This window comes from Megalobrama amblycephala, linkage group LG15 (genome assembly GCF_018812025.1).
Source record: "Megalobrama amblycephala isolate DHTTF-2021 linkage group LG15, ASM1881202v1, whole genome shotgun sequence".
In the NCBI taxonomy this organism is placed as follows: Eukaryota; Metazoa; Chordata; class Actinopteri; order Cypriniformes; family Xenocyprididae; genus Megalobrama; species Megalobrama amblycephala.
Window position 1 is genome coordinate 2552951 of NC_063058.1, and position 13389 is coordinate 2566339.

The 13389-nt window shown below is 34.9% G+C and overlaps 1 protein-coding gene across 2 annotated transcripts; it reads right to left on the bottom strand.

Annotated features, from left to right (window-relative positions):
- Positions 1–947: 947 nt before the first annotated feature.
- LOC125247347 lies at positions 948–7090 on the bottom strand. 2 transcript variants are annotated; one of them, XM_048158599.1, is made up of 8 exons: positions 7051–7090; positions 6235–6549; positions 5973–6145; positions 5563–5662; positions 5126–5455; positions 4865–5022; positions 4556–4683; positions 948–4464 (listed from the first exon to the last, which is right to left on the bottom strand). In XM_048158599.1, exon 8 carries the CDS (start codon positions 2759–2761, stop codon positions 1688–1690), a length of 1074 nt encoding a protein of 357 aa, XP_048014556.1. In that variant the 5' UTR covers positions 2762–4464; positions 4556–4683; positions 4865–5022; positions 5126–5455; positions 5563–5662; positions 5973–6145; positions 6235–6549; positions 7051–7090; the 3' UTR covers positions 948–1687. Both variants share the same exon structure in this region, with proteins under 2 accessions (XP_048014556.1, XP_048014557.1).
- Positions 7091–13389: the final 6299 nt, after the last annotated feature.

Below are 13389 nucleotides of genomic sequence, written 5' to 3' on the forward strand. Positions count from 1 at the left end.
AATTATTATATTGTGTGTCTGTGTGTGTATTGCTGCATTTCTCGTGCCATTGCCTCCTTAAAACGGTGTTCCTTCAAAAGTCTCTTTGGATAAAATCATCTGCTAAATGAATACATGTAAACAATAAAGCACAGGTCACTGATTGTAATTGTGTTGTATTCTGATTTTAAATCACTATTAAATGTTAATTCATAAAATAGTCGTATTATTTACACTATATGTTTGATATTTGCACAGATGTTGGGGTTTTGGTCAGGCTATAGTAGTTTGGCTCTAACCCTAAACAAACACTCTGGATCAAGATAACGAAGGTGTTCAGAATTACACAGGTCGGTTAAACTGGGATTGGTACTAAAGTCTGAAGGACACTGAAGCTGAAGAGCTGATATGATGTTAAAGGATTAGTCCACTTTCAAATAAAATTTTCCTGATAATTTAGTCACCCCCATGCCATCCAAGATGTTCATGTCTTTTTTTCTTCAGTCAAAAAGAAATTAAGGTTTTTGATGAAAACATTCCAGGATTATTCTCCTTAGTGGACTTAAATGGCATCCAAACAGTTGAAGGCAGTTTCACGACAATGGACGGCGAACTCGACGAGCGTTTGTGCGAAGAGATCAGAAAGTACCCACATTTGTACAATTCATGTTTGAAGGAGTACAAAGACGTGTTTAGGGCGGCAAATTCATGCACTCTTAAAACAAATGTGTTGAAAACAACACAACGTGTTATTTTTAACACATGCTCTGAGTGTGCTCAGGGACAACACATGTTGAGTTAAATTCAACACACAAAATGTGTTATAAAATGTAACACATAAATGTGCAGCTCAAGTTAACACATTGATGTGTTCTTTTTGTATGTACTTAACACAACTGTGTGTTACTAAGAAATTGTTTAATATATGTTAATATAAAATTTATTACAAATGTTAGATCAAATGTGAAATCTCACAGGAACCAATTACACTGCTCACATACTGTTTATTTGTTCTTTTTAACATGGAATTAATGCATTCAAATGTTTTTACTACAATATGCTGATTTTAAACTTGTGAAATAAGAATTTCAACACATTCAACATACATTTTAAAAACGATTCATCAAATATTACAAAACTCATCTTTTAAGCAGTCAAATAAAATATCAAATATGTATGAAACAGTTTAACATACAAAGTACCACATATTCTGAACTTATTCTCAAGTGTACCAACATTTCATTTTCATATAGAAAAAATACTTTTAATTAACTGTATTCAAAGGAAATAACCATTACACACTTACTGTTTGTTTTTCTTTTTAACATGGAATTAATGCATTCAAATGTTTTTACTACAGTATACTGACTATAAACTTGTGAAATAAGCATTAACACATCATACATTTTAAAAACCATTCATCAAATATTATAAAACTCATCTGTTAAGCAGTCAAATAAAATGTCAAATATGTATGAAATAGTTTAACATAAAGTACCATATTTTCTGAACTTTTTCTCAAGTGTACCAACATTTCATTTTCATACAGAAAAAAATATTTTAATTAACCTAAAAACTGTATTCAAAGAAATAACCATTACACACTGTGTATGCATTCACCTATAGATGATCATGTTAAAAAAAAAACAATTCATTGTCTAATCTGGTCAAAACACAATGTGTTCAACAGTTTCAACCGCCAACATGTTTAAAACAAAATTTTGTATTTAGGAGTTACATATTGCTGATCACAAAATGATACAATATTTAAAGGTCTGTAATCTATTAAGTCACCAGGCAGCTTTGCCATGTCAAAATCTTTGGTTCTGATGACATTGAAGGAAAAAAGATGTTCATCAAAATATTTAACTCTTAAAACTCTCAGAAACATAAGTGCACATTCTCTTTCACTTTGGGGAATAATGTGTATAACTTCACCAAATAATGGTTCTCCCCTCTCATCTGCTTTTAAAGTCAGAATGCATCCTGTCCTGTATGTTGTCCCCAAAAAACTGATAGTGTTAGCCACATGAACTGAACTGGTATAAGTGAGAGTCTCAAAATGAGAGTCTGTCTTAAGTTTGTCAAGCAATTTGTCACCTTTATACAAAGATGCAATCACAACTGGGAAAGCATTTGGCACATTCATTTCAAAATTGAGCGGTGAGCTCAATTTCCAGTGGTACATTTGCTGAATCTGATGTTTATGAGCCAGCGTTTTTGAAATATTTCGAAAGTTGCATACTACTTGGGCATGTCGCTTAAGAGGGTGATGTTTGGCTTCAAACCTCATACACCACAACTTGGAAAGAGGTCCAAATAAAGTCATAATACTCGAATAATTATGTGTATAATGATGTTTAGGAATAAGATTCCTACCAGGATAAAGCAGCTTGAATTGTGTATGGTGATCTATTATTAGTTGTTTAAGATAAGCTGCAAGCCCTTTTGACACAACAGGTGCAAAAATTATGTCACATATTTCACGCAACAACAGGAAAAGATGCCAATGTGGGCTCTTTGGATCAATTAAATCACCCAACAGAAAAGGCAAGACTAGTAGTAAACACCACATCTGTGATGCAGTCTGCTTAATAGCATTTTCAGATGTCCTAAGATTGATAATTGCACTAGGTTTATTTTTTTGATTTTCATAGCCATAGTCAAATGCTGCTATTCTTTCATTTAATAGTTCCAGAGAAAAACATTTCTCCTCATAAATGAAATGCCGCAGCATCAATTTCACCTCAAGAGGTGCGACTCCTTCAAGCACATCATGCATGATGTCCACACCAATATTTTCAGTGACATGAAAATACTGTAGGCTATTTAGGCATGAGTTATGCTTGACACCGGTTGCACTTGCATCATTGAGTTGGACGTGGCATGCATAGTTTTCCCTTGTACGTCTCTCTGTGTTATTCTCATCAAAAATATATTGAGAACTTGATTTGTCAATTAAACAAAATTGACAAAATCTGTTTGCGGAGAAACTTTCCACATAGCCACAGAGTGAGTGACAGGCAAGATTGTCTGCTGTAAACAAACAAAGCGTTCCATAAAGTAATTGATATTTATCATGTATTTTGACCTCAATACCATTTTTCTCAATCTCTTTTAAGTCTGTTAAAAGCGGTTCCAGAATTCTGTCAAAACCATAAATGTTTTAATCAACAGAATTAAATAAAAGACATAAATGAATATTGGAAAGTACAGAATTGTACTCTGAAGGCACATTTCTTAATGCAAAGTAAACGGCCCCCATTTTATGAATCTTTGTTTTTGATCCTAGAGGATTTGTTGTTTCCAAATCATCTAGGTATAACTGAATTTGTAATGCATTGGGATGGTTTCGGTAAAGAGGATGTTTAGAATAATGAACACCATCACAATAATCATGCATTTTTTCCTGTCCACAACAAGACTGCATATACATATTTTGCATTTTGTAACACCTGGCTTTTTTTTCCATTCTTTTTAACACAATCTAATCTGTGACCAAGAAACACGTCTGTTGGTTTCTCAAAGGAAAAATTGTCAGAAAAGTACTTAGTTAGTTTAAATGGTGTATCTATGTCACTAAACATGTTTCTAGTACTCTCAAAATCTTTCATAAGTGTTTGAACTTCAGTACTATCTAGCGGAACTGCAAAGTTCTTTAGTAAAGTATTAGTCTTTTCTTGCAAATGACCTAAGGCACGATCAATGACTTCTTTTGTGCAGGTTATACTTTTTTGAACATCAGTATAAGTTACATTAGCAGAGGCATACATGCGGGCAGCAAAAACAGCAGCACAATCTGTTAGGCTTAAACTGCTCTGGGGAACTGGTTCTGTTTCAGACATTTGGACATCATCTTCAAAATTACATATTCTGCTTTCATCAATTTGATTTGCTATATCTATGTTTTCAGTGCATCCTGACTCCACTGAAGGGCATGAATTCATCTTACAAATGATCTCTGCTAAGATGTTTTAAAAATGAATTGAAATTATGATACGTTCTGGGGCAACCATTTTGACTACAAATTAAAGTTAGGTTGTGACTGTCGGAGAGTGCATGTACCTCCCTTAAATGCCAAATCAACTGCTTTGTTTCAACAGAAACTTTTTCAAGACACTTTGGACAGGTATACATGCTTGTTTCAATTAGGGACGAGACTGCAATTTTGCAATCAATTCCATGACCTTTGAACGTTTGCAAGATGACTGGGTCAAAGGTAGGTCATATATACTCAAAAAATGAAAAAACAGAGGACAGTTGGCATGGATACTGAAGATTGCACAGCCAGAAGAATTTGAAAAGTCTGTCTACAGCACAGGTCAGGCTTTCAACATCAAGTGGAAGGGCAAAAGAATCATTCTTTGCCACAATTATGTACTGGGCTCCATGTTGTAGAGAACCGATGGAAACCAACTGCGGCTGAGCTGATTTCAGGGACCCACTCATGGATTCACTGAGCAAGGAGGTCACGTTGGTACCGGTCTACAGAAATGAAACAATGAAAAGCATCAGAAAATGTTGCTGCATGAGAAACAATGTTGTTTATCACAAGCTAACAGTAAAAAAAGCATACCGGCACTTGCTCCAACAGGTATGAGACTGCAGAGTTCACACAGCATTTACTGCCAGCAACACTTCTCCCAGACGCCGTGGGTGGAAGAAGATGAATGAGGATCTTCAATATAGTGTAGCACAGCTCATCTTGATGAAGTGAAGATGCAGGTCACATGCAAAAGAAGAATTTTAAACAAAATTTATTTTATTATTAATTTATTTCATGAATTGAACATTAAAATTCATATTTAATGTTATATTTTTTCTCATTTAAACTAGGTTTAAAAATGTGTGCACATGCAACAAACATTGAGGCAGAAAAGCATACCATCTTGCTGATTGTTGGCTTTCTCCAGCAAGTGTTGTATGTCATTTTTCTTCTCCAAGGATGCTATTTGCTTCAGCTTTGGAATTATGCACCCTTCCCATTTCCAGATAAAAAAAGGCTTCTTTGCCATCCGTGAGTTTGGAAAATTCAATGTCCATCTTCAATGAAAAAAAAAAGAAAAAGAAAGAAAGAAATATTAATATTACAATTATGAAATATAAGTTTGTGTAAAGTTCTCTCTTAGTTGAGCATGTCTATTACCAAGGCAGGCATGTCAAGAAATCTGGGATATTCTTTGAAGATTTCAGCAACAGTTGGGGATTTGCTCGTTATCCATTTCCTTCGGTAACTGAAGGTTTGTTCAATTGCAGCCTTTATTGATGATGAATTCTCTGGTGACGGTCGCATCCTTTTTATCAGGGTCAACCACTCACTTGGCACAGTTTCATCTTGACTCGGCAAAGAAGGTTGCAGTGTACAATGACGATGTTTCAAACTGTACATCCGCTGGTTCTGTTGAAGCTTCTGTCTGATGTTCCGCAGTCTCATCTCTATAAAGCCACTGTGTGATGGCCCATCAAAAAAATGCTCCTGACATGAGTAATGCAAAAATAGAATTAAGTTGGAGTCAAATATACTTGAGCAGTTTATATTCACATTGCTAAATAATTTATTTTATAATGTAAAAACATCCTTACATGTCCCTCATTTTCACCAAAGGGCACTTGAATCCTTAACGAGGGGAACAATGACACAATCTCCTTTGCTAGTGCCAGCTTTTCTGTACCAGATGGATAGCTGGGAAAAAAAAAAAATTCAACAAAAGTCACAGAAATGGCTCTAACACAAACATCGACAAACATAAAAAAGACACACACACACACACATATATATATATATATATATATATATATATATATATATATATATATATATATATATAACACTGGTACTTTCTGTTAAAGTTATTTATTGAATTAACCTTATTTACTGTTCTATTTTTAACTGTTTTATGAAATGTTTAATTTATTTAAATACAATGTAATTTAAATTAAACTTATTTTAAACAAATACACCTTACATCTTATAAACAACCACATATACTCACAATCCATGTTTCTCAACGAGGTCACTGACAGCAACTTTAACAAGAAACTTTCTTGAGGAAATAGAAAGTGTCTTTGTCTCTTCGTGTTCTCTCAGGATTGTAGGGGCTTTTTCTTCAAGCAGTGTTAGCAATCCAGTTGGGGTGCCAGTCCGAGTTACATCTGATGAATGACACTAAGAAATGAAAATGAAAAACATTTTAATTATTTAAATGTTTACTTTGACCACTAGTAATATAAATGTGAAATACATTAATGGTTTACCTGTAATGGTTGAACACTTCCTTCTAATATATCCTGGGTGTTGCTTGCAATATAATGTATTTGAAATTTGTCAAGCTCCCGCACTCCAGCATTCACATCAGTGTCAATGAATTCTTGAAAATCTGTGTCAAATCTCAGTATTCGATCAAGAGATACTTGTTGAGACAGCTCAGTTTTGGCTGAGGCTATCAGTTCTCCGATACTTCCAACTGTGAATAGTTTTCTCCATATTTCCTTTCCGTCTATGAAGACAGTTGCAAGCACTCTGTGTAAAATTGTTAGAGTAACTGTAATTTGTTCCTCGACATCCATCATCTAAATAAAAGGGGAAAAAAATATCCATATATATACACCGCACAATGAGAAAACAAATAACAGTGCATAAAAATAAAAGTTACATTTTAAATAGTCAGTGACTCGTCAGGTAACGTAGCACAAAAATGGCGCGCAAGGTCGATTACGTTATGTTTGCGTTGTTGAATATGAAACATTCCATAGTAATTGTAAAAGGACCATAAGGTTAATGAGTTCATACTCGACGTTCAATACAAATATGTATTTCGCTTAATACGTATAATTAACAATTCTGCCAACACGGCTTTACAAAAACCGTAAATGCGCCAGCTAACGTTAGTTGGCCTATAGACGAGATTTAGTTAACAGGCCAGCCGTGTATTTTAATTGGGGTGCGAATCATGGAGACAACATAATAAAAAAATACAACAACAACTTCTTGGACAACTAACACAAAATAATCTTAGGCAAGGTTGGGGAAAAAGTTACTATTATAGAGGTATTTTAATTATTTTCACTCACCTGAGGCAGAAAGCTGAATCACCCGACATCTTCTTCTTCTTCTTTTGATTTTTATTGGCGGATGGCAAACCAACTTAAGGTGCATTTACCGCCACCTACTGGACTGGAGTGTGGGCAACAGCTTGACAAAAAGGAAGGACTTAAAACTAATAAAAAAAAAAAAAAAAAAAAAAAAAAAAAAAACTAAATATTCATATCAAATTCTTTTACTTAACCCAGTACTTTCCAAATAACACATTAGAGGACTGAAAATTTTCCCAGACATTGTTTTCCCTAGAAGATTTTCTAATGTCATGTTTTGTTTTCCAACTTGTATTTCTAATTCCCTTCTATCATCCGACATGGCTGACGGGGCGACAGTTGAAAAGGAACGTCACTACGCAGGCGCGCCATGCGCGCACAGCATGCCGAAATCCAGTATTCTCACCCCGCGCGCTAAAATGCTTATTTTATATTGGCAACATGATAAACTACATAAATACAGTAGATATCAATATAAGTAAAAAAAAAAAAAAAAAAAAAAAACATTTTATTTATATGTACCTATGACATGTACTGCTTAAATGTGTTTAACACAGGGGCGTAAATCGCGGGGGGACGGGGGGGTCAGATCTGAGTGCAGTCCCCCCAAAAAATATAATTACAAAAACACTGTAAGTATTGTAAATAAATGATATATAGTTATACTAATTGTGTAAGTATTAAAGAAATACAAACGCAAACAGGCGTTTTAAGTTTAGAAACATTTTGAGTCACCCCTCCCTTGCCTCACAGTGGTTTGGTCCACCGCGCACGTCACACTTGTGTGTGTAGTCCGGCGGCGCCGGCGGGAGAAGACAGTTCTGCAGACAGTAGTTGAGAGGAGCTCCAGTAAGCAGGCTGTCAAGGCTGTTTTATTCAAAAACATCGGATGAAGTGGTTATTTTTGCTTTAATACTGACGACGCTGAGTAATTAATCATAACAAAAAAAAAAAAAAAAAAAAGAAAGAAAGAAAAAAAAGATGATAACACGATTTTTTTTTCCCGTGAGTCCGCTATTTTAGCGATTATAATGTTACCTAAAGTTACCTAAGTTACCTAAAGCTTGTTTATAATAGCTTGTTGGATACTAAGTCACCCCCACCAACAACAATTAACACTGTGATAAGAATATGAGAACTGCAATAAGGCTAATTGATTTACTGTTGTGTGTTTGGTTTAGCTCAATGTGTATTCATCATATTTTGGTGACTTGGTTGTAAACAACTTAAAAAATATTCAAATAAATAAATTGTTTTGAATATTTTGGTCAATTTAGTCAGTTTTTTCATTGAACCAAAGAGAAATAATGAGCATAATGGCACAGTCTACATGCCACAATAATAATAGTAGTAAGATTTTCTTCTGTGTAACATTACATATATCCTTTCTAAGTAAAATTTTGGCTGTATTATTTGTGTCCCCTTCAAAAATTGCTCTTGAGAAATTTTATGCTTACTGTCCGATGAAATTTACACCCCTGGTTTAACAATCAGTTAAGCACAATATTTACACACAATGTGTCTGTAGTAACACAAAATGTGTTACGAATTGTTTAACACATATTTTGTGTACATTTTTAACACATCATTGTGTGGAGGGAGATAAGCAAAAATATTGGAAAGGATGAAGCGTTTTGCCGACAGCAATGGAAGAATCTTCAGGACAGATACGTTAAAGCAGCAAGAAAACTGAAAGGAAGGAGCGGTGATCCAGGTGGAATCAAGCCCTTCCCGCAGATTGTTGTGATGCTTGGCTAACTGTCTTTTTTTGTTAAACACAGAGAAACGGACACAAACTTCACCGAAGAGGTAAGGAAACTTTACATTGGCATACGTTTGTAGCATCAAAGTGGCAGATGGAGGACTTTGTCTTGAAGTGGCAGATGGAGGACTGTGACCCTGATAAAAATACACTGTACCTGTTTGTTTGTTTTGTTTTGTTGTTTGTTTGTGTTTTTTTTTACTTGTGTACTAAGGTTTCTACTATGCACAACATATGCACATATCATACCTTAAGCAAAGACTGTATGTTTACATAGTTTTATGTAACCAATTTGCTTAAAGGTGACATGACTGTTTACATGGATATACATGTATATCTGTTCTGAATCGCCATGTTTGCACGTAACATTTGCACTACAGAAAGCTCTGGTTTATGTACGTAGTTTTATAAAAACTTTATAGTGTACAGGGAGTGCAGAATTATTAGGCAAGTTGATTTTCTGATCATATTTTTTTTCCAAGTACATTTTACCAATTCCAATCCACATCAATCTTAATAACTACCATTAATATTGTTTTTAATCATTTATAAGTGATACATAATAGTTCATGAAGGCTGGAAATGAAAAACGCCTATTATTCAGGTGTGCAGAATTATTAGGCAGGTTTTCTTTTACAGGCCAAATGAGCCAAAAAAGAGATTTAACTCAGACTGAAAAGTCAAAAATGATTAAATACTCATGAGAAGGACGCAATACTAATGCAATACTAGAAATTGCAAAGTTAAAGCATGACCAATGGACAGCAAAATGCTCATTGGGTCAGCGGGGTCATACAAAAACAGGTGGAAAAGAAAAGACGCATGTTAACTGCAAAAGAATTAAGAATTAAGGTGAAGAATTAAGTGTGAAACCATCAGGAACCCTTTAGTCTCCAGCGCCACCATTTTCCAGAACTGCAACCTACCTGGAGTCTCCAGAAGTGTGAGGTGTCAGGATCTCAGAGACTTAGGCTAGCTAAAGAATCCTAAAAAATGACCTGCTCTTAATAAAAATCACAAGCTGAAGTGTTAGAAAATACATTAAGACTGGGTTTTTATAGGCCTTATAGACAGACAGATTGAGAGTGACTCTTGAAGGACCAGCACCACATCCTCTTGTACCACCGTTTGAAGAATTCATCTTCCAAAATCTGACAGTAAGTTTTAGAAGATCATTTTTAGTCCATATCTGCAAGACGGACATTTCAGGATAAGAGATGGACTAAAAGTGAACTCCCACATCTTACTGCCAGATTCTGGAAGATAAATTCTTCAAACGGTGGTACAAGAGGATGTGGTGCTGGTCCTTCAAGAGTCACTCTCAATCTGTCTGTCTATAAGGCCTATAAAAACCCAGTCTTAATGTATTTTCTAACACTTCAGCTTGTGATTTTTATTAAGAGCAGGTCATTTTTTAGGATTCTTTAGCTAGCCTAAGTCTCTGAGATCCTGATACCTCACACTTCTGGAGACTCCAGGTAGGTTGCAGTTCTGGAAAATGGTGGCGCTGGAGACTAAAGGGTTCCTGATGGTTTCACACTTAATTCTTCACCTTAATTCTTAATTCTTTTGCAGTTAACATGCGTCTTTTCTTTTCCACCTGTTTTTGTATGACCCCGCTGACCCAATGAGCATTTTGCTGTCCATTGGTCATGCTTTAACTTTGCAATTTCTAGTATTGCATTAGTATTGCGTCCTTCTCATGAGTATTTAATCATTTTTGACTTTTCAGTCTGAGTTAAATCTCTTTTTTGGCTCATTTGGCCTGTAAAAGAAAACCTGCCTAATAATTCTGCACACCTGAATATAAGGCATTTTTCATTTCCAGCCTTCATGAACAATTATGTATCACTTATAAATGATTAAAAACAATATTAATAGTAGTTATTATGATTGATGTGGATTGGAATTGGTAAAATGTACTTGGAAAAAAAATATGATCAAAAAATCAACTTGCCTAATAATTCTGCACTCCCTGTATAATTATTTGCATACTTTAAATTATTTGTAAAATATTTTGCAGATTTAATATTTATACAATAATACAAGCACACTTACACAAAAGAACTGCTTTTGTCTCATTTGTTACAGGGTGTTCATATGTACAGAATGATGGCAATTGTATATGTATATAAAAGAAAACATTTAAGCTAGTAAATATAGAGTCTGGGAACGTGACGTCAGAAGTGCATTGCATTCTGGGACATTAGGTCACGGACAGAACAGTAGAGACTGGGAAATAGTGGAGGAAGATGTTAAAATTTATATTATACAGTTAAAAACATATTAGAATGGTGAACGCTGGCTGTGGTATGAACTATATGCATATACTGACCAGCGTGGAAAACGAATGTGAAATGGAGCGCCATTTTGTCCCATTTTCGGGACATTCTAAAAAGCTTAACGTGGCGTAATGTAAGTAAACATCATACTAATAGCCCAGAATTTAAACGCAACGCGTTTAATTTCACGTTTTCCTCCCATAGAAACTGTAAGTAACAGTTACAGCAAAGCAGATATGAGCCTAGAATATGAACAGAACCCGTCGTATTACACGTTAAGTCACTGTCCATTAAGTGTTTTCTTTATGGGAGGAAAATGGTTGTGTTAAATGTGCGTTCATATTCTGGACTCATCTGCTTTTCTGTAGTAAACACCAAACTAATAAAGCATTAGTAAATTAAGCCACGTTAAGCTTTTTCACGTTAAGCATGTTATAATGTCCCTCATTTTCTGCCTTCCGGCTTAGAAACACAATTGTGAAAGTGAAACTCAAAATAATTTTGACCAAAATTTGGCTTTGTCATTTGTATTTATTACAGATTAATAACTTCTGATCCGTTTGAATATGTACGAGCTCACGCCATGAATAATATACGAAAACGCGTTTAGAAATGTCATTTGTGATTTAGGCCTAGTTGCGATCACTCTCCGTGTTGATAAAGCAACACCTCTGATTCATTGTTCAGCTTGTCTCGGTAAGAAATCCTGTATTTATTCCATTTAGGTCCAGTAAAACTTACTTGATGTAGCGATTCCACAATATAATTAATTTCAGAGCTGCATTACAGTAGGATCATGCTGTTGTTATCCCTTAATGCTTTAACATGAAGAAATCAGGGCGATATGATGATATGCTGGCTGAGATCAAGCTATATTGTGTTTATTATTTTATCTGGCAGATATATCGGTGCCACTTAGTTATTAAAAACTGAAATAGAGAAATCTCTTTTGTCCTGTGTGTGGTCCGATAGAAGGCGTCAGTATGATTTCTATGCGTGTGTATATCGTGTCCTGGCCACACGACTGAGCGATCGAATGAACACAAGAGATTCAAATATTAGTCCATTTATTTTCAGTAAGTACAAGCAGCTCTTTAAAAAATTAACGTAAATAAAGTCGTTTTTTCATCTGGTGATTTGTTGTCTTTGTACGCTCCTGAGCGTGACATAAAACATGGCGGCGACTACCCAGAATGCAACGCGCAGTGACGTAGCTTGCCAAGCTCTATTAAAGCAAAAATAATACAAAGATAGTAAAGAGAATATTTTAGGCACTGAGCAGTCAACATCTAGCTAATTTACTACTGGTCTCATGTTGTAATGAGCTTTGAATATGTTGTTGACTACTGTATAAATATATGCATACTTTAAATTTCTACGATACTGTGCTGATTTTATCTTTATACAATAATAAAAGCACACTTCCACAAAGAACTGTTTTTGTCTCAGATTTATTGCAGGGTTTTCATATATACAAAATGATTGCAACTGTTTATGCATATAAACAAATAAAAATAGTAAATAACAAGCAAAAACAATACAAAGGTAGTGAAAAGACAATATTTTAGCCACTGAGCAGTCCGCATTGTGCTATTTATTTCTTGTTGCATTTTCTAATGGCTGGGAGAGTCATTGCATGAGGGAGCAGACAGCGCTCCCAAGTGGCTGCAAGAGGAGTCTTACACCAATATGCAAAAAAGCCAGTTGGCTCTGAAATCAGGAGACATCGTCATGCCATACATTTCCTTTCTGATAAACAGGACTACTCCATATTTTGCAGCCAAAATGGCTGTCAAATGGCTGTTAACATTTTATTTGTTTCATTTGTTAGTTTGACACTGCTAGGGAGTGCCTTGACAATATAAATAACCTATATAAAATGGCTAAATTCTTTGAAACTGAGTATCATCTAAGCCAACAGACATCTTCTTAGGTCACAGAGCTAACACCATAAGAAAAAAAATGGTATTGCACAACAAACACTTGTAGCTGGTACATTTCAGTATATTTCCATCATTGAAACCATAAGATTTCTCTTTGGTAATGAAAAAATTCAGACCCTCTATTTGCAGTCTCATAAAAGTACAGATGGTAAGATGTATGACTATTGTGATGGTGATCATTTTGCAAAGCATGAGCTGTACAAAATATATCCTAATGGTCTACAGATTCAGCTATACTTTGATGATCTAGAGACTGCATGTAAATCCCCTTGGGTCAAAAACAAAAATCCATAAAATGGGAGCAGTGTATTTTTCATTGAGAAACTTAACC

Coding starts and splice junctions, on each gene's coding strand:
- LOC125247347 (XM_048158599.1), bottom strand. CDS start 2,761: ATGCATGATGTGCTTGAAGGAGTCGCACCTCTTGAGGTGAAATTGATG.